General features: G+C 25.6%; 1 protein-coding gene across 2 annotated transcripts; it reads left to right on the top strand.

The window, feature by feature from the left end:
* Window positions 1-6830: 6830 nt before the first annotated feature.
* LOC107064826 (transcription factor SOX-9) lies at window positions 6831-22629 on the top strand. 2 transcript variants are annotated; one of them, XM_089174676.1, is made up of 5 exons: window positions 6831-8405; window positions 13609-13737; window positions 20320-20653; window positions 20785-21104; window positions 21503-22629. In XM_089174676.1, exons 1-5 carry the CDS (start codon window positions 8095-8097, stop codon window positions 21735-21737), a joined length of 1329 nt encoding a protein of 442 aa, XP_089030802.1. In that variant the 5' UTR covers window positions 6831-8094; the 3' UTR covers window positions 21738-22629. The 2 variants fall into 2 exon arrangements, with proteins under 2 accessions (XP_089030802.1, XP_015173390.2); XM_015317904.2 differs by having other exon boundaries at window positions 13591-13737.
* The last annotated feature ends 1287 nt before the right edge of the window (window positions 22630-23916 follow it).

Below are 23916 nucleotides of genomic sequence, written 5' to 3'. Positions count from 1 at the left end.
AAAGAGAAAGAGAGAAAGAGAAAGAGAGAAAGAGAAAGAGAGAAGGATTCATGCGAGAGGCCAGCCGCACAGGTTGGTCCACAAAAGAGGCTGAAACGAGCCGCACACGTCTGGCACACGAACGAAACGTTGGATGGAAAGATCGTGGAGGCGGTTCCGTGGACCACCTACCTCTCCTACGAGATGTTGGAAGAGGGGGTGGTTGGTTGGGGAGGGGTTGAGGAAGATACCTCCGATCCTCTTCCTTTTATTCTTATCCTTCCTCTTATTTCTATCTCTTTCTAAAGTTACTCGTGACGACAACGACGAGAGTTCATCTCATCTTTCCGTCTCTTTCCATCTTATTTCTGAAACAACCCTCGAAAAGATATTATTACATTTTCATATGGAACGTTATTTATTATTTTGTGCTGAAAGTATTATATATATTTTCATTTTTTTTTTATTATTATTATTATTATTTTGTACGGGGAATTAAATGTTTAAGCTCGTTGATTATTCGTTTTATTCTTTTAGGGATCTTTTTTGTTTTGTTTTATTATTAAATATTCATTTTGTAATATTATAAAGTGATATTTTATTAAATTTTTTTTTTAGACTTTTCAAATTATTGATTATTATTTTTATTTTATTTCTATTATTATTATTATAATTATTCTGTACGGGAAATTAAATGTTTAAGCTCGTTGGGTATTCGTTTTATTCTTTTGGTGATCTTATTTTTGTTTTATTTTATTATTAATATTCAATTTGTAATATTATAAAATTATTGTTTATTAAATTTTCTTTACATTTTTTAAATTGATTATAGAATATTTTTAAAGATGATATTGAAATATTTTGAATATTAATTTCTTACATAATGGATCAAAACTTTAGAAATAATTTAAAAAATTAATTATTCTTTTTTGTAAAAACACAATAAGTTAATTTAGTTTTTCACTATTAAAATTAAAAGATTAAAAAATCTGTTATCTACCCTGTGTGTATATTACGTAAATCTATGATTTGATTTGAACGATGTGTGTAAGAACATATTTGATATAATATAATTTTTCGTATATGTTATTGTAGTATAAATGAATACGATATTTGTATATGTTTTTCTATTGGCAATTTTTTGTTGATATTGAATTTTTGATATCTTTGTTATTATAAATGAAATTAGTTTGAAGATTGATGTGGATGCGTCTCGACATGGACAGGTTACACGAGCCAGTTAGGTAGCATTCTTCCCTATCTTTCAACACAATAGACTCTGTGTCTGAGTTTGTGTTTGACTCGACATTAACACGTCCCAGTGACGGACTCTCTGACATGAGTAACACGAGTGTATACATGTGTATACGTTTATAGTATACACACATATATATATATTTATGCATACATATGCATATGTCTGATTATCTTATTGGCAAATAATCAACGATCTACGTTTTATTATTATCATTTATTTACAGTTATTGATTATCAAGATTTTCATTATTTAATTAAATATATTTCGTTTGTTAATATAATCAATGATTTATATTTATGAAGAATTATAAAATTTGATTTTATTATATGAATTAATTAAGAAATTATATTTATGAAGATTGAGAGATTTGATTTTTTTTTTTATAAATAATTTATATGTATGGTTTTTAATGAATATTATCAATGAATTATATTTATGAAGATTATAATTTGATTTTTTATAAATTAATTATATATATATTGTTTTTAATGAATATTATAGACGAATTATATTTATGAAGAATTAAGATTTGATTTTTATAATGAAAATGTATATCTTGCAAATTTGAAGTAATTTTAATTTTGCGATACTTTGTCATCGTCTGAAAGATTTATTTCTCTTTCTCTCTCTCTCTCTTTCTTTCTTTCTCTCTCTTTCCATTTCTCTTTCTCTTTCTCATTTTGTTAGCAAATTCTCGCGAGGAGAAAAGAGACAAATAGGATGAAACACGAGTCAATTTTCGGTACAGAGTCATTTTAATGTTCATAAGAGAAAGATAGGGAAAGAGAGAGAGAGAGTATAAGAGAGATAGAGAAAGACAGAAGTAGAGTAGAAATGACTTGTTTTCAGTCTTTCCTCTCGTGCGCCTAATTATACAACGAATTTAATGAATGAGTGAGCTAGCAAAGACAGTGCCCCATAGATGAGCGCATATAAACCACGGTCAATGCCGTGTGGCGGCTTTTGCATAGAGATCAAAGGGAACGTCTCACTCGCACTTTCGGCGACGGGGGTTCACTACGAAAGAATTGTAGAGAGAAAGAAAGAAAGAAAGAAAGAAAGAAAGAAAGAAAGAAAGACAAAAAGAAAATAAGAAAGAAAAAGATAGATAGAGAAAGAAAGAATATGTTAGGTTAACATAAGTTAAAAAGGAGACACTTAGGTACTCGTTACAAATTACTGTAAATAATTGCTGAAAGGTTTTTTTTAATAACGTGTGTTTCACTAACGAGGGAAGTTGCTTTCAAATTTCTTTACCTTTTTTTCTTCGTTCTTCTAAGGGAATATAATTTTTTATAGTGTAGTGCAATAACTAGAAGTGAGATTGGAAATTTGGAATAATTTTATAATTTAGAATTATAAGATTAATATAATATTATCTCTCTCTCTCTCTCTCTCTCTTTTAATTCTATATTATTAATTCTATATTATTATATATTCTATAATATTTTTATTAATTAATCTTATATAAAATATAAGATAATTTATAGAATTAGAGATTATAATTTAGAATATATATATATAATTTCGTGTTCTGGGGTTAGATTTGAATGCATGGTGTGTTGATACTTTTTCATTCGATCGAATTATTAATTAGATATTTTTATCGGTTGCTTATAATAATGTTAAATACCTACACGAATGGGATTAATAATTTATCAGAATTTGATGTTACATTTAATTTAATTTTTAGTTGGCTTATTATAGTTACATTTGTATTCATAATTTTTACCTGGATATTTCTATTAATTTAAGAACAATTCTATGAATGAAATGATTCAACTTTTAGCAAGTATTAAAGTATTTTGATTGGACAAGTGTTTGATTCGATATAAATTTTATAATGTGATATTAATGAAAATTATTATAATTAGAAAAGTAGTAACATCTGTTGAGAAATGTTTAAAATTGGTTTCCAGTTGAAGAGTATCTTACAATCGTGAGGGATGGTTTCGTGATTCGTCGCTAACCACGAATCCAAATTTAGAACGATCAGTGAACAATAATATTGATTTCAACGAAGCCCGAATTTTGCTCTCTCTCTCTCTCTCTCTCTCTTGCAATGGTAAACATCCCGAAACTCCACGTGGTGGCAATATGTGCTGATGTTAGTTCTTGGTACGTACGTAATACGCATGCTTCGGCATTTCAGGGACGTTTCGAAAGAGAACCGATCCGCATTTCTTTCGTAGAAGATTCCACTCTCTCTCTCTCTCTCTCTATCTCTCTCTTTCTCTTTCTCTTTCTCTTTCTGGCGCCCAGTCGCCTATATTTCTTCAACAAAACCCAGTCATTGTTTTGCTCCTTTCCTACTTTTCCTTTTATTATATTCTTATATTATTTTAAGTCTAATTATATTCGATAAAATAATTTCTATTTTAATTCTATGTCAATTTCTATGATTATTAATTAATTTGTATAATTAATACAGTATAATTAAATTTTTTTTTCTAATTTTGCTAATATATTATATTATTATGTATAATATAATTTTTATATTTAACAAATTTATATAAAACTCCATTCAAATTGTATAATAATATTTGTAATATTTATTAATTACATTTTTCCTACAATTATATATATTATATATTTTATAATAATATTATAATATAATATATTATATATTAATATTATAATAATAATAAATTTATATATTATTATATTAATTTTATAAAAAATTCTATATAATATTATTTAAAATTATATAATATTATATTATTAATAATTAATAATAATATATTGTGTATATTTATTATTATATACAATAATTTGTATCTATTGTATTATAATACATTACAGTATAACACAAATTGCACTATATTGTATATATTATATTAATACAATAATATTAACTATTATTAATAATAACTAATAATATAATATTATATAATTTTATAAAATAAATAAATTGATATATAATAATTGTAAAATGATTTATAGAATAAAATAGTTAAAATAAAATAATTATATATATATAAATATGTAAAATAATTGGAAGGACACAATATGGCGTACAAAGTATGGTGTAGAAATTTGTTCATCGATTCATTTGTAAAGTTTCTCGTTTTCTTTAGTTGATCTACCGGTCGTGACACTATAAAATAATGATTCCGATAATTCTTGGGGGTCCAGGATACCCCGTCGGGTACTTGAAAGGGACCCGAAGAGACGTCTCTGGGGCGGCGAGTTCGGTGCAGTGCATCGGGTACTCGACACATGTAGCCATGTAAACCCCCTGGGATGCCGATACCGCAACTTTTCAGACCCCCAACGGTGAACTTATGCTGTGATACGATTTTGCGTTGTCATCGTATACGGACGAGATTGTCTCACAATCAGTTGCAATTTTCTTGACCAATTTTAAAGAATATTTTTTGGTTGTTTTTTTTTTTTTTTTTTTTTTAACACAAAATTTCATCCTCTTCTCATACATTTCGTAAATATTTTTTTAATACAAAATTTTGTAGAACAATTAAATAAAATAGTATTGTGGGAAGGTTATTGGAACGTTTAGGGATTGAAATAATACTTTTTATTCGGTTAAATATTTATTTTTATTTAAAAGTAAAAGTCTATTGGGTTGACGTTCAAAAAGATTTCAATTCACCCCCTCGTGTATTTAAATTAATAAAAAAAAGATATATACTTAAATTATGTTTATGAATTATAATAATAATAATAATAATAATAATAATAATAATAATAATAATAATAATAATAATAATAATAATAATAATAATAATAATAATAATAATATAACAATATTCAGTAGAGCTTATTAATTAAAATAATAAATTATACAATTAAATAAATTAAATAATTAACATAATTATTATCATCGAAATGGAATTAAAAGGAAATATATTTAATAATTATAAACATTTATAATTTGAAAAATAATAAAAAAAAAAAACTAAAAAAATGGTGCAGATGCAATAATCGATAAGACGTTGCTGTTAGCTTCTCGACGTCCACGCGAGAAGTGCAACGACGTGCAAACGACGAATGCAATGCCGAGTGCAATTCGTTCCTGGTCCAGTGCCAAGAGATTGCACACTCCTTCTGTTGACGTCATAGTTGTACACGATCGTTCGACCAATCACATTGCAAGAAGGTAGAACGACAAAGAGAAAAGAAATAAAAAGACAGAGAGAGACAGAGAGAAAGAATAAAAGAAGAAGGGATAGGGTTGGTGGGTATTAAGTTTGTGTGGGTTTATACGTGTGAGAGAGTTGTGGATTTGAAGTGGGGAGATGAAAGCTCATTGGTTATTCTCTCGTAGGATATCGTAACCATGGTTACTCTTCGGTGTGTGGAGGTAGAAACGAGGAGGATAAGAGATTTATGTGTGCGTGAGAAAAAGAGAGAAAGAGAGAAAGAAAGAGAGAGAGAGAGAGAGAGAGAGAGATAGATAGAACTTAAAATAAACGTAATAGATATGCCTACTAAATATTTTTTTTTTTTTTTGAAATTACGGTCATAAATTTTTTCTGTGAGCTTTTTCTTATTTATTATTAATTATTTATAATATAAAATATATTCTCGGGGGAGGGGGGAGTTTATACGAGGTTTAAAATGTTTTTTCTTTTTTTTTCTGGATCGAATTTTTATTTCGACAAATAAGAGTTTTGTTAATTATATATATTATATTTAATTATAATATATATATTAAATAATATTCTATTTATTATATATTATACTAAATTTGTGTTTTTTATATTAAAAATGACAATTATTACTTAATAAATTTAATAGATATGTTTATTTAATTTTTAGATTATATAATTTATTGAATATTAAATATAATTATTTTAATATTGCAGGCAATACAAAAGTTTAATGTTAAATTATTGAAATTCGAATAATAAATCAATTTACCATATTTTATTTATAATTAAATAAATTAAATATCTTATTAATCTTATACGTTTAAATTATGAAACTTTTACCAAATAGATTTGTAGATATATATATATATATATATATATATATATATATATATATATATATATATATATATATATAACAATTAATTAAATTTGGTTCACGTTGCTTTGATTGCAAAGTTTCGAGCCCTTAAAAAAGTAGAAACAATTATTTAATCAAACTCACATTTTATTTCAAATAATAGGAAAACAAATTTTCTTAGAAGTTCGATACACTTGTCGATCTACCCCTTTTTTACTTTCAAAAATAAAAAAGAAAAAAATAAATAAAAGAAAATATATAATCGATCTTCCCTATAGATAATTAATTAATCAAAAATTATTATTATTAACAATAATTATAAAAAAAAAGATAAATTCATATTAAATAAAATATTAAAATCTTCTTGTATAAAACTGGTTGATGGAAAACCACGCAAACTCGAAGGGAGTTGAGAAGACCATCCCCCACCCGCTCAACACTTCCAACAGTTTTATTTAACTCCCTTCCACTTTCTGTAACATCTCTCTCTCTCTCTCTCTCTCTCTCTTTTCTTTCTTTCTTTCTTATTTTCTTGTTCTTTTTTTATCTTTCTATCTGTATATTTCTCTCTCTGATTCTTATATTTAGTATTTCTCATACTGGCACGCGGTCGTAACGATCACGAAGCAACAAGTGTCCGTAAGGCCGTTGTCTTCGGCTCCGCCCCCGAATAGTGTGTGTGTCCTCTCTCACTCGTGTATAGTACTTTTCATGCTGGAAACTGCCCCGAGGCGATGCAACCACCTCATTCGAGAGCTGATGATCGTACCGTCAGCTAGAAATTCTCCGCGCGAATATAGTTTTGTAACATTGTTTTTTTTTTTTTTAATATATACATATATATATATATATTTTCTAAATCACGCGAGTTTTGTAAAAAAACAACATTCGATCATTTGTTTTGCTTTTTTTTATTCTGTTCGTTGCTTTTTACTTACCTTGATTTTTTTCCTTGTTTGTCATTCTTTTTGTTTTTACAATTTTATTTTATGTGACAGGACACATATACATACGCATGTGTTTTTTTTCTTCATCATATTCCTTTATCATATTACTCGTAATTTATAATCAAAATTATTGTTAATTAATAGTGTTTATTTTTGTTAAATATGAACTTTTTACTTTGACATTACGAGAAAGAGGAATACATATGTATATATATGTTTGCAATAGTTTACTATAAAAAGGATATTTTAAAAACAAGGACGAGAGACAGAAGGAAAAGGACCTGTGTGCAGTGAGACTTTTTTTCATAGTGTCCAATTTAAATTAAAATTTTAATTAATATCTAATATTAAATAACAACACAGGGAGACAGAGATGGAAATATAAAATATTTGTTAGTAAGTGAAATAATATTAAAAAAACAATTATGATTTGATTAAAATGAACGAGATATATGATCGATATTGATCATCATGATCATCATCATCATCATCATCATCATCATCATCATCATCATCATCATTATCATCATCGAAGATCTTAAAAGTACAATAAAAAAATAAGCCAAAAAATATAATCAATGTGACGTCTTATTTCATTTGATTGTGATAATCGAGAAACAATTCGCATTGAGTTAGTTTATTTATTTATTTTTTTTTCTACACGATGACAACGAGAAAACGAGATAACGTGAAAGAGATAGATCGATGTTTCTGAAACGTTAGAACACAGAAGAAGAAAAAGAAGAATAAGAAGAAGAAGAAGAAGAAGAATAGTGTGACCGGACGATGACCATTATCATTCTATGTGTGATAATTTAAATACAAACAATTTTCCTACCCCCCCATTTTTTTTTCTTTGTTCATAAGTTCGTTCATTCGTTCGTTCGTTCGTTCGTCGTACGACAATTCATCGGTGATTGATTAATTATTTATCAGGAAATGATGAACGACATAATGGGTGATACTTCCGGTACTACAAACAATTCGAATAATTCTAATAATTTACATAATAATAATAATAATAATAATAATCTTCATCATCATTCTAATAATGCCAGTGTAAATAATAACAATAATAATAATAATAATAACCTTAATAATAATAATAACAATAACAATAATAATAATAATAATAATAATGGAAAAAAATCTACGGAAAATACGGGGCCCAATGGTGGTGAAGGAATCAATGCTGCCGTCGCTAAAGTTCTTCAAGGATTTGATTGGACCCGTGTACCCATTGCTACCAAGTAAGCTTGTTTTTTATAATTATTTTGTTTTGTTGTGTTGGTATTATTTATATATTTTTATTGGTATGTTAATTCAAAAATTAAGACCACCGAAAATGATGTATGCAATGATTTTCAATGTAATACTTAAAAGTAAAAGTATTTTTAATTTGTTTTTATATATTTTTTTGTTCTGTTAAAGTTCGTTTATTTTTTAATACTTATTATTTTATTTTTTTTATAATAAACGTAGAAATTTATAAAATATAATAACGTTTACATATAATAATAATAATAATTAATATAATAAATTTATATTAAACGTTTAAATTTATATATTTTTAACGCATATTATTGTAATATTTATTTAATATATATATATATTACAATAATTAATATATTATTTTAACTATATATACATATATATAGTTAAAATGTAATGGGGTAAAAATAATCATACATTTTCTTAACTAATGTCAAATGAAAATTGTTTCAATATATATAATCTAACCCTTTAATTCTAATTCTAACCTTTTAATTATTTTTAATCAAGTATAATCTTTGTTTGATACATTTTAAAAATCATTATAATATTAATTACTATGTCAACAAAATAATAACGAAAAATAATAGATATGTTAATTATTATTTTTATGAATTATGAACATAATGTACTCATAAGAAAGTTTTACAATGTAACAAAAAGAAATACAGTGTTGAAAGAGAAAATCTTTTGCATTAACGAAACAACAAAGTAACCAAATACAAAAATAAAAAACAGGAGAAGGAAGAAAAAGAAGAAGAAGAAGAAGAAACAGAAAGAAAGAATGGAAAGAAAAGAAAAGAAAAAAAACATAAATATATAAGAAAATGTGTAGAAGAACGAAGAAGTTAGAGAAAAGATGGCGGTATGGTTTTAAAAATACATGACGCTAACTCAATTATGACGCACCCGTTTCCACGGCCTGGGAAACGACACTCATAGGAAAAATGTCCTCGCTTGCCAATTAACGGAAATTAGCTAATTAATCCCCGATCGTGTTGCCTTCTTCTTCTTCTTCTTTTTCTTATTTTTCTTTTCCTTCTTCTCTTTCTTCTACATTTTCTTTGTTTTCATTTTCTTCTTCGATTTTCAACTCTACGTTTTTATTATTTTCAAGGAGTTTTTGTATGACACACACACACACACATACATAAAGTTGAAGATGAAAATTTCAAAAAAAAAAAAAACTACAAAATGTTCATAAACATTCGATCGATAGATAAAAAGGGATAAGAAAAAAAAGAAAGAAATTAAAATTAAAAAATTAAAATAAAGATTTTACGATCAGATGAATTAGGTTGCACAGCATCCGTCGGATTCTGTTTTAACGTGACCGTTCTCATTTTGATAAAATCGATGATAGCCTTTACGTTAGGAGAAAAATGACGCAACGCAAGATGCACGGTGATCTGGTGTCTTCTAATTGCCTCTCGGTAACGAGATTAGGAACCTTGAATAGAATCTCTTTTTTTTTTTTTTTTTTGGATTTTTTTCTTTATTTTATTACGTTTATTACGACTCTTTTGCTCAGAAGGCAGAAGGTACTTTTATTATTATTATTTTTTTTTTTTCGTATTTCTTTCTTACTATGCATATTTATTTTTTGGTTTTATTTGCCATCATATCATTATCATTATGGTTCATTAAATTTATTATATAGGATGGTAGTCTAAACGTTTTACGGTCTTCAAATTTATTATTTGAATTAATATTATTATTCAAATTATTATAATTATAGTATTATAATTATTATTTTTTTTTTTATAAAGTTTTAAATTATAAAACTTAAATTATCAAACTAGAAATATTAAATATAAAATATTATAATATATAATATTATATATATATAAAGATTTAATATATTTCTAGTATTATATTAATACTAATTTAGTATTAAATATTTCTACTATATACTATATTTTAAATATTAATTTAGTATTTAATATTTAATACTATATATTTAAATAGTAATATTTAGAATAATAATTAATAATATTAAATACTAATATTTAACTAATTTAGTATTTTATTATATATATATAATAATTCTTTTTATATTTCGTTTTTCGAATTTTCTTATTGAAATATAATAATTATCTGTTTCTCTTTTATAACATAATTATAATTAAATTTATCGTACAAAATGGATACAAAAGATTCAATATTTCTAGTTTTATAATTTAAAATGTAATTCTAAATATTTAATAGAAAAGTTTTCTTTCAAAATTGACTGATTTAATTTATGGGATTATAATAAAATAATATTTTTCTAAATAAAATCTTTAATCTCTTAATAAACAAATCAGTTAGAATAATCTCAAAAAGAGTGTTGGAGAAATACTAAAATAATAATCGATAATAAAAATGTAATGGAGTAGAAGGTAAACTTGAATATGAGTTGACGTGTAAATACGCGGTAAAAAAGAAAGAGTGTATGATACATAGTTACATTCTCATAGAGAACTCTCATGGGAATTAAAAAACAGTCGATTTTATCGGGTCTCCTATCAGAAGAAATAAACACGGTACCCTTTACACATCCTGAGATAACTCATATAATTGAGAGTTAGCGATAAGCCTCTGCTGGCACGTTGTAGTCTGACCCGACGCGTTGCACATCACAGAATATAAATATATATCTAACACTGCATTTGTTGAATCTTTTTTTTTTTTTTATATATTTCTTTTCGATTAGTGCAATATTACAAACTCATCCCATTCACAATCTCTGTATCTTATTAATTGTTACAATTACATTTTAAATTATTATCTTTAAACTTTAACCAATCTTGTAATAATTTTTTTTATTAAATGTACACGCAGGGGTTTAAAAAACAAAAGTATTTTAAAATAATTTTTAATAATTCTTCTATGAGCTTATTTAATTATTAAAAAATTTAGAATCATTTAATTAGAATGATTTGAGGATTTATAATTCGTTGGAAATCTTTTGTAAAAGGGTTACATAACATATATGTTTTAATAAATTCTATTAGTATTTTTTATTAGATTTTAAATTTAAAATAAAATTAATATATATTAATATTATTATTATTATACATAATTTTGTAATTATAATTAATATAAATTAAATAAATTAAATTAATTATATAATTATAGAAATTAATTATATATTAATATATTATATATAACATTATATTATTTTATAATATAATTAATAATATTATTATTATATATAATTATTATATATTATATTATATATAGTAATAAATTCCAATTATAATAATTGTTAATAAAACAAAATACATATTTTATTATACAAGGGTTGTAGTATGTCAAAAGTTTCTAACAAACGAAACAAAACAGTTTTCTATATTTCAATTAGATATTATATTATAAATTTATTTATATTACGAATTAATTATATCAATTAGAATTATTTGTAATAATAACTGCAACAATTTGTTTGTTTTTTTTTGTTTTGTTTTTTTTTTTGGATAAAATAAATAAAAAGCGTGTTAAGAGTCGTGTCACGTTTATGAATTTAAAGGTTAAAACGTTAGGTTACTAAAACATTAGTAGTAGTAGTAGTAGTAGTAGTAGTAGTAATGTGAGTTGTAAGTCGATGTAAACGAGGTGTAAAGACTTGAAAGATTTTTTGCGTATCTAGGTAAACAACAAGGAAGGTGCGTTATGGCGTGCGCTCACAGTTGCGACGAAGCATCGCCGTGAAAACCGCCTTGTTAGTGAACCCACGCTAATTACAAACGGCTCTTTTGGTTTACACACGGATTTAACGCCCCTCTTATTTCAAAGAGCCCGAAAATCTACGAGACTCCCTTTTTTTCCTTTCCTTTTTCTTTTTGTTTTCCGAATTACCAAATTTTTGGTTTTTTTTTGTTATCAAACTATCTTGTCTTTTGTCTTTTCTCGAATCGATCGATTAAACTTTTTATTTTTTTATTTTATTAAATTCGATTGGTCGTATGTAATAATAATTATTATGATAATAATTGTTGGTCAGAGTTAATTAATTTATATGAATTTATTTGAATAGAGAAATAAATCATAGAAATACATTTACTATAGTATTTTTTCATTTATTTGTTAATTAAAGTATAACTATATACAAAAATATTATTAAATAAATTTATTAAAATATAAATATATTAATATTTAATATAATAGTAATTATATTTATTATATATAATTATAATTATTTATATATAATGTATATTTCAATTAATATATTTAAAAATAATATATTATATAATATTTTAATTATATAATTTATTATAATTATATTATTTATATATAATTTAATATAATATAATAATATTTAATATAAAATATATTTATTATTAATAATATAAAGTATAATATATTATAATTATATTTAATAATATAATTAAATATTATAAATGTAATTAATAATATAAAATATAAATTTAATAAAACTGCATCAAACGCTTTTATTATATTTCGTTGTTTATAAGAAAATAAAAAATAGAAACTGGTTTACGATAAAGATAAATTTAAATGAATCAAATAAATAAAACGTACGAAAGAAATTGAGAGAGAGAGAGAGAGAGAGTGAGAGGGAGTGAGAGGGAGGTGGCAGCAATCACGTCCGTCACGTTCTCGTTCAGAACCCAGGGTTAAAGTTTTATGAAGTCATCTTCTTGGAAAGAAAGGGATACGTCCATTCGAAAGCCGTCACACGTTTTAACATCGGCAGTGTTATTTTAAGGCCGACCTTAGAGGACTATATGCTCGTTCGGTAGATCGGAAGAAACGTCGAAAAACGGGGGTAGGGGTAGGGTTAAAATTCTAATCCTTAATAACCCACACGCATCCCCTAACCACCGTTTATTTCCTTCTGCAAGTCAGCGGATTATCTAGCGGAACTCGACCATTCTTCTTCTTCTTCTTTTTTTCTTCTTCTTCTTCTTTTTATTCTTCCTTTTCTTTTTCTTCATTCTCATCCCTCTTTTGTTCTTTTTTTTTTTTTTTTTTAACTATTTATATAACAAGAGTCCGATAATTATCTCGATTATATTTTTTTTTTTTTGAATCTTTTCATTTGTTGAAAATTTTTTGAAATTAATCTAAGAATTGGAAGACATATTGGATTGGATAAATAATATATAAATAAAAGAGAACAAAATTGTTTCCAATGAAGATAATGTCTACAAATTGCAGGGGCCCCGGTGACAAAAGGAGGGCACACGTTAAAAGACCCATGAACGCTTTTATGGTATGGGCACAGGCTGCTAGACGGAAACTAGCTGACCAACATCCACAACTTCACAATGCCGAACTGTCGAAATATTTAGGACAATTATGGCGGTGAGTTTCATTCGAATATTATTCAATTTTATTTTCTTTTTTAAATAATAATAATAATACAAAATTAAATAGTATCATATACTATATTATTATCCAACGTTAAATTTGAAATTAGTTAAATTAATTCTAAAAAAAAAGATCTTTTAGGGATAACAAAATGTTATTCAAAAATAAAATTTTGTTTAATATCGATATAAAATATTAAAACTTTTATATATAATATTATTAATATTATATATAATAATAATATATTATAATAGATATTATAATATTTATTTTAAAATTACTATAATATATTATACAATTTTTTAATATTATTTTTATAATATAAGATTATACAACAATATATTATAATAAAATAAATTTATAAATAATAATAATAATATTATATATAATATTATTAACTTAATAAACATCGTATTTTAAGAAATAATCGGTGAAATTCGTACGATTTTAAATTCCAACGATGAAACGGAATATAAAAAAAAAAAATTAAAAAACAATAACCACATAAAACTTAAAGGTAAGGGTGAGAGTGTAATTGTTTTTTTTTTTTTTTTAAATTAATATAATATTTTTAGTATAAATAAAGGAATATTATAATATATTATGATATTTTACTGAAAATGATTCGAGATATTTGTGAGGAGTAAATTAGATTGAATTTCTTATAATTCGATCACGTATGTATGTACGTACGTATGTATGTATATATGTGTGTATAATATGTATCGTGCCTTTGGAAAGAATTTGCGTCTCGCGGCTCGTCGGAAAGGCACCGTTCCGATAAAATTAATCAGCACCACGTGTCTTCAATCGGCTGCCTTTCCATTCTTGATCAGATAAGAACGATTCTCACAGATGCGAACTTGGCAAGCTGCGAGCAGCCGGCCATGTAGAAAGAGAAGAATCGTCTTTCATGATCTTTTACGTTAGCAAGAGTGTTTTACTTCGTTGAAAATGTGAAAACGATAAAGGAAGAATCTTTTTTTCATCTTCTTTTTCTACTTTTTCTTTTTTTTTCTTTTTTTTTTTTTTTATCGTATCCTTCAAACAAATTCGTCTTTTTTTTTCTTTTTCTATCCCGTTAAATAGCCACATGTATCAATTTTATTTTTTTTTATTTTTTTATTTTTTTTTTTATATTCAATTGCAATAATTAATTAATGAAACGTGACGATTTTTAAATTTGTTTTGCATGTCTTATTTTTAAAAGAATATTTTCTCTTTTCTCTCGAGCTATATTTTTTGTTTTCTTTATTTTATTTTATTTCTTTTTACTGATAGGAATGCATGTATATATATTATATTTAGATATGGTTTAAAAAATATCTATATGCGTATATATATATGTATATATATTTTAAACACGTTCTTACCACGTGGCGCCAAGCCTACACGTGGTTAGTTACAAGTGTTCCTGTTACTCTAAAACAACCAATGTGAATCGTACTGGGTTTCACGAGTGACGAAAGTAATCGACACTGGTCTATTTCACAATCTAAATACTTAAAAAAACATCTATCGTAATTGATTATAATATATATCCTTCGAGACTTATAAAAATATTTGGTCAAAAAAAAAAAAAAGGAAATTTTCAAGCTCCAAAGTAGTAGAAATCGATTTAAAAAAGTATATTAAATCAATGAACAAAAATGATTTTATTGAAAAAAAAAAAACATGGAAACAAATGTTTGCCTATTTTTCTTTTTTTCTTTTATCCATTAATTAAAATATGAAAGTATGAAATTAACAAAAATCATAAATAAAAGTGTACGTGTTTGAAAATAAGTAAAATCAAAAGCATAAGAATGACTCTCGATGACGATTCCATTTCCTGGTTGGGACTAACGAGGGGCCCCCAGTGAGTCTTACAAGAGATCATCAGAGGACCTGCCGACAAGACCCCCCATAGAGAATCATTTTATTATATACCGACTCGATCGCGATCCATCGTTCGATCGATCGATCCGATCCGATCCGATTCGATTGCCGATCGATTTCCCAATGATACATTTGCCATACTTGTTTCGAAAGTGGAACGAATAATCGCGAAAGGATTACTATCAAAGAAATTGTCATACAATTGGGTTTCAACTTTCGATTATTTTATATTTTATACAAATATTTTATATACATATATATATATATATATAATCGTCAAATGAAATTGTTTCACATAAAAATTGTCATGGGAAATTATTCATACAGAAGTTGTTACATTAAAATATTTTATATATAAATATAATAATAAAATATAATATAATAAAATATTATATTAAAAATAAATAGAAATATATAAAATATATATAAAAAATATATGTATTTAAAATGTATATAAAATTCTATATATATATATATATTTCATAATATATTTATAATTATATAAAACATATTTATATATTCATATTATATAAAATACTATTCTATAATTAATTATTATTTTAAAAATAAATATAATAAAATATTATATATTGAAACTTATATTAGTTATCATCATTTGAATAAGAATTTTTGATGATAATTAAAAGAATTATTAAATTAAACAGATAATAAAAAGAAATAAAAGAGCAGAGGGTTAGGAAAGGGGGTAGAGGAGGTTGTGTAAAATTATCAGAGAGTTTTAGTTTTTTTTTAACCTCTTAAAAAGTAATTATTTAGCACCTTTGAAATGGACCTAACGTCAATTAACACTTCCTACCGTCTATGTAGATTATTTGGAGAGTCTGTCAGTGAACTTTCAATCTGGTTAAACATCACAGGGTTAAATAAAAATTTCTAAATGGATTAAAAGGTTCTTAGATTGATCAAAAAATTTGTTTACACTTAATATAATAAGAAGTTGATATAAAAATAAACTCCAATCTTAAATTATAGTACAATTTGAATTAAATTGATCTTACGATCTTTCATAGATTTATATTACTTAAAAAATAATTTCTGTAAGGTTATTATCTATATCAAATTACAAAATAAACCCTTTACACTTTAATTACTTAATTAATATTTTTTTAAACATAATTATACCTAAATATCTAATTGATATGAACTTCAATATTTAAATTAAACCAATTTTAATATTTTTCCGAGATTTCAATTAGTACGAGTATACTTTCTACAATACTTCATTACTATTAAAAATACTATTAAAAATACAAAATATTATATATACATATATATATACATATATATATATATATATATATATATATATATATATATTATTAATAAAAAATAAAAATGTATTATCAGTGCTATTTCCGGTGAATAAAAACGAACGAATTTAAACCTGTTCGCGTAAAATAGTATTTGTACAAAAAAAAAAAAAAAAAACGAATAAAATAGAGGGGGATGTAAAAAAGAGAAGAGAAAAAATAGCAAAAAAAAAGAAAGGGCAGGTTCGGAAAAATTCACCTGACAAAAGGGACAAGGAACGTATTGTGATGAGATGATAGTTGTGTAATGGTGGTGGTAGGTAGGCTTTTATCTCAAGCACAGGAACCGGGCCAGCAGCTGCTAGCACGCGCCAAGGATGAACTGTGATATCTGTTTTCTTTTTGTCGGGGGTTGGGGGAGAAGGGGCAAACACGCCTTCTAATATCTTCACTGGGGTGAGAGAGATACCTTAGGAAAGGAGACTAGAGTCTTTGGGACGAAAAGTTAAAGGAGATGATGATAGAGATTTATTTCTGTCACTTATAGCCTATACACCTGGATATACACATAATACACATACACATTCGTGTATTATTTGCTTTTTTATCGTGTATACTACTATACGTTCGCGAAATACAAAATCAAATAGAAAAATAATAATAAAAAAAAAAAAAAAGAGATAATATAAAATTCAAAGGATACCATTTTTATTTAAATCGAACGTAATCGAAATTTGTTTGCGCTTATTTATTTTATTTTTAAATTTATTATTATTTTTTAACAATTATATAATTATAAATAATATAAATTATTATTATTAATATAAAATTCATATTTTTTTATTATATTTATATTAATAATTTTATTATTATTAATATTATAAATTAATATTTATTATATTTATATATTAAAAATATTATAATATTTATAATAAATTTATAAATTAATATAATATATTATTAATATAAAATTAATATTTATTATATCTATATTAATAATTTGATTATTATTAATAAAACAAAAAAAATTAAATATTATATAATTGAATAAATAAATTATTAGCTAATGTTTGTGATAATAGACAATGATAGGGATATCTCACGTGATTTTTAAAATAATTCAATTCGATTGTAATTGTAAGAAGAACATTTTCTCATTGATAAGAAAGTCAAGAAGTGTATAGTAAATCTAATTGGCTGATCCTGGATTGCATCTGGTGTTTGAAAAAGAAGCTTGCGAAGAGAAGCTTATCCGTTGGTTGGTAGGTTAAGAAAAAGAAAAAAAAGGGGAAAGGGTAGAAAAAAACGTCAACCGAGACAGAGTCCATTGACCAGATGCTATTCTCTCTCTCTCTCTCTCTCTCTCTCTTTCTCTCTTTTTCTCTTTCTTATTCTTTCTTTTATAAAGACATGACAAAACATATATCCGTTAAACTCGAGGATGCAAAACGTGGCTTTTAATGTGCACGTTTCAAGCTGGTCAAGAGCTTTACTACGAGACGTGGGATTTAAATTTCGTAGGACAGATACACGAAGTATATTATTATCGGTACTTCGAAAAAGAAAGAGAGAGAGAGAGAGAGAGAGAGAGAGAGAGAGAGAAACAAAACTTGAAACGATTGTAAGAATGATAAGATTGATAATGATCTAAGCAATGTCTCAATTTAGTTTTGAATTCTTAACCCCTTCGAAGAAATACTCTTCTCATTCTGATTTCCATCTCTTTCTTTTATCAAGATAAAGAAAGAGAGAAATGGAAAGAGAAAAAGAGAGAAAGAGGTACAAGAGTAATTGAAGTTAGATTTGATCTTCTTGGAATTCATTAGAAATCCCGACGAGAGTTAAATTCCAAACCATGTTAATATATTTGTAGATATGCGAAAAAGTTCAAATTAAAATTAGATCTGTGATTGATTATAATATTAAGATGTAATCAAGTTTAATAGTAATTTAATAAATACAAAAATATAAAAATATTTTATTAATATATATATATATAACATATAATATATTTTATATTTTATATTTTAACTACTGTAACAAGTTTGACCAAATAATAATGAAATTTGTCATTGATTAAACAATTAAATCTGTTATTTATTTGATCAATAATCGTATAAATAAATATCATATATTTTATAAAATATAAATAAGTCAATAAAAAATAGTATTAATATAAGTAATAATAATATATTAATAATATTCTTATATATAATATATTAATATAATAATAATATATAATAACAATAATAATAATAAATAATATAGTATTAATACCTATATTATAATAAATATATTAAATATAATATAGGTATTAATACTTTTAAATTATATATAAATATAAAATATAATACTATATTAATACTTATATTAATACTTATATATTATATAGTATTAATAGTATTAATATAATAGTATTATATTGGTGCATAATACACAATAATTGCATTAGTGTTCCATAAATTTATGAAAATCTTCTTTAAAAATATAAAACATATACATATTAAAATATCTATTTAATAATATATAATATCAATCTTAATAAATATCAATCACTAACTATCTAAAGTTACTTTTTATATTTTTCTAAATTGTTCAGAACATATTTCAAGACGCTATTATACCGGAAAACCTTATCGTTCTTTAGGGGTCTTTTTAGAAGAGCCCAGTGGGAACGTAAACACAAAACGTTCCTCTCTCTCTTTCTCTCTCTCTCTCTCTTTTACTCGAGTATACACCATGATTATGCTTTCGCGTGTTCTTTACGAGCTTAAACTCCTCGAGATTTAACGCCATAGCAGGAACACTAACCAGATGCAACCATCGCACCTTCTCTTCACTCTTCCTTTAGAAAGAATGAGAGAATCGTTTCGATGTTGATAGAAACGTTCGAGATTTTATTCGACCACCTTAGCCTCTGACCCCCACCCATCCCCACAACATACACACCCCAACACCATTAACTGACTTTCACACAAGAAAATATGCAGTGCATGCGTCAGACGTGAATCATGTTAATCCGACGACAGCTTACTATTGAAATCATCAAACGTTTTGCTTCTTGTTTGAATATATTTTTAATCTTTTTTATTATTAATTATTGTTCTTTTATAATTTTTCTGATTTTTGTATTTCATTTTTAAAGTTTGAAAAAAAGTACTCGTAATATATTCAATCTTTTATTTTTTATTTATAACAAATTTGGATTATTTCAGATTAAATCTTAAATTACAATGATTATTTAAAAAATAAATTGTCGACTTGGATTTACAAAATTTTATTTAAATTCCTTGATTTAATTAAAATCTTAAAATGACGAGAAATATTTTCTTTAAAAAAAAAAATGGAATCTTTAATTCGAACAAAAATTAAAGTTGAAATCGAAAAATGAAAAAAAAAATAGAATATTTGTTGAAATATTTTTCAGAAATCTTCCCGATAGCGATAAGAAACCATTCATCGAAGAAGCCGATCGTCTTCGAGTGATACACAAACGTGAACATCCGGATTACAAGTATCAACCGAGACGACGAAAACCAAATGGATCATCAGGCCGAGAGAGTTCACCAACGAGAAGTAGAACTCATGTAACTTATATCGTTCGGAGGTCCTTGAAACAAGAGGACATGAGTCCTAGAGGAGTACAAGGACCAAGTTCACCCCAGAGTGCAGTTAATTCGTCCCCATCTACGACACCTAATCAAGGATTGTCACCATTAACACCACCTGCTACACCTAGGAGTCAACATTATGCTAATCAGGTAACACATTTAATTAATAAACATTTGAAAAATCTAACCAACACTGATGACTATCGCAAACATTCACATTTTTCTTGATTAAACGAAAATAAAAAAACAACAACATCTTCATTTGTGTTTAATAAAAATAGGGGGGTAATCAACAACAACAGAACAATACGTTTTATCATCAAGAATTGGTAAACACAACTACTACGTCAGTCGAATCACCTCAACAACAACAACCCGGGGTTGATTTTCGATACATCGAAGTAGGAGATGGTCTACCAGTCGAGGAGAATCAATTGAACGGTCTTGGAAGTTTAGGTGGTATTGGTTTGAATCTTCCTCTCAATCTTCAAGAGTGCGAGGTCGAGAGTAACGAGTTGGACCAGTATCTGCCACCTCAAGTGGCACCGGTTCAATATCCACCTGCTCCACCGACTACTACGAATCAGTGGATACTTAACAGGTAAGAATAAATACCTTCATATATCGTAAAGGACATAGCATAAATAAATTTAGTATTATTTACTCAATTCTATAAAAAATATTAACTCAATAATTAATTCGATGCTTTTTAGAACAAAGTAAAAACAAAGCAAACAAACCTAACAACAAATCTAGTATTTATTAAACTATTAAATATAAATTCGGATTATTTTGAGTTAGAAATAAAACACAATTTTAGATTTAATAAATTAATATTAAATTCACACAATCAAATTAATTTCTACATTTAATATTTTATTATAAAAATACGATCAATGGATAGTTCAGGAAAATTATTTGATTATCCCAAACGTGTATGATGCGTGCATGGATGCACATGCATGTGTGTTTGAGTTCGTCCAACGATATGTTTCACAGATACGAGGAAGAAACCGAAAGGCCAAACCAACGTCACTGTAACGAACACCCAATAAACGAAATCTTTTGGGAAGACAGAACCCAAGAGATGGTCAGGTATCACGAATTGCAGCCACCGTTGCCACCTGTTGGTCACATAACACCAGCACACAATTCCCAACATCATTCGATGCAAATGGCTCATCCTTATGCTACGTATCTTCGATATAACTTTGATAGATCTAATTATTTATAGACTTTTAAATATCTTTATTGTTTAAAAAAACACACACACGTTTCTTTTTAACATTTGCTTTACAAATTTCGTTTATTCTTAAATTAAATCATTTCTGTTTCTCTTTCTCGACGAATCTAATTCATTCAGAGAGGAAGTTTATTATCGAATTATTATTTTCTTCAAAAAAATATTAGTTTTATATCGTCCCAAGTATAATAACATTATAAATATATATATATATATATCTCTTTTATTCTCTTTAAATAAATGAACTCAAGGTCAGAGGTTCGAAGTATTTTTGAAAGACAGAAATAAAGAAATATTTTTTGTTTATGCTTTTTAATTTTCAATCGTTCGAAATACAAATAACAATACAATAATAAATAAAACAATGACAGTATTAGCGAACTCTTTGATCAAAATTCGTTCTTATATTTTTCGTTTTATTGAATATTTGACGTAAGAGATAAAAAAAGTTAGAGCGCTTAGTAAAATAATTGTTCGGGGGGATGAGGGGTGGTGTTTACGTTTGTCTCTGCGTGGAAAAAGGGAACGAACGGGGATTAAAGTAAGAAATTGACATACTCCATGACATCATTCCATGACAGCCGGCCATTCCAAAGCGAAGAATTTCATGCTAAACAAACAGCCGAAGCTGTTGATCATGTGCGTATGAGTATAAAATACACGTACAAGTACATACACATGTGTGCAGTGCGTGTATTTTTGTTTGCTACAGCCGATCTAAATGTAATAATAATAATTATAATAATAATAATAATAATAATAATAATAGTAATAGTAATAGTAATAGTAATAGTTAAAAATAATTAATAATAATATTATTAATGATAATAATAACAATACTAATATATATTAATAATTATTAATATTATTATATATTAATATATTAATATATTAATAATTATTAATATATTTAAATAATATATAAATATATATGTATGTGCGAATGTTAGGCTCGCGAATTGTATAAACCAAGTTATGGTTGGTACAAAGGCCTGTGGTTTATTATACACCGTGTCACGAGCACGTTCTACTTCGTGTACACGGACGTTCTTCAAATAAACCATGAAATCCGAGTCGATTTGCCCGAGACGAGAAGAAATGTTATCTTGGCAGACCACGAATTCTATCCTATGTCAAATTTAAATCCACCGATTGTTGATCAATTTTTAAATCAATTTTTATTTCAAACTTCTTATTATATGAAATATTTTTTTTTCTAATTGTTTTCTCTTTTGATCTATGATTCGATCAAAATTTACAGATTAATCTTTTCCCTTCTTCTACTTCTTTTATTTTTTGTTTTGTTATTAATTAATTAATTTACGAAGAGCACTGTAGAATTTTGAAGAATTTGTTTTAATTTAATATTAAAAAAAAAAAAAAAAAAATGAAAAAGAATAAAATAAAAATGAACAAGTATTGACACTTGTCATGCCGATTTATTCAACCGTGCTTGTTGTACTTATTGTTAGATATTTATTTTCGATAGGTGAGCTAAATGTTTATTTTCAAGTTGAACTTAAATTATTAATAAAATCAATCATTTTTTTATTCCCAAGATTTTTTGGAATAATGTTTGTTTAAGTATATTATAAAAATTGCAAAATTAGATTGAACAATTGGAAGTTTAATTAGATGTCTGAGAACTTTAGATAAAAATTCATTAATTTTAGAAATCAATTAGGAATTTTTGAGACTCATATAAAAAAAACATTTAGCTCACCCTGTATTATTCCTTTCTTTCTCTCTTTTTGTATCTCTCTCGTTTTCTTTTTATTAATTTTTATCTGTAGATTATATAAATAGAAACAACAACAAAAAAGAACCCAATAATAATTAAGTAAAGAGAGAGAGAGACACACACACACACACACACAACATAGGACAGAGAAAAATAAGCGAAACAAAAAAACGAATTAATAATAATTAAAAATAAAAAAAAAACCAACAAAAAAAAAGAAATAAGAAATTGTTATTTATAAGAATTGTATATGTATTAGTTCGTAGGGAATAAAGAAAGATATTTGATGATTTATACGAAATCTCAATCATCCCTTATTCTCGTTCCTTCGTTGGTCCCAAAATTCTCTAAAAAAAAAAAAAAAAAAAAAAGACAAAAAAGCTTAGAACTTTTCAACCCACACATATACATATTTTTTTTTTTTAGAAT

Source organism: Polistes dominula, unplaced genomic scaffold (genome assembly GCF_049000335.1).
Source record: "Polistes dominula isolate Pdom_NZ unplaced genomic scaffold, Pdom_raw_medaka contig_16, whole genome shotgun sequence".
Classification (NCBI taxonomy): domain Eukaryota; kingdom Metazoa; phylum Arthropoda; class Insecta; order Hymenoptera; family Vespidae; genus Polistes; species Polistes dominula.
This window is presented reverse-complemented; position numbering and strand designations above follow the sequence as displayed.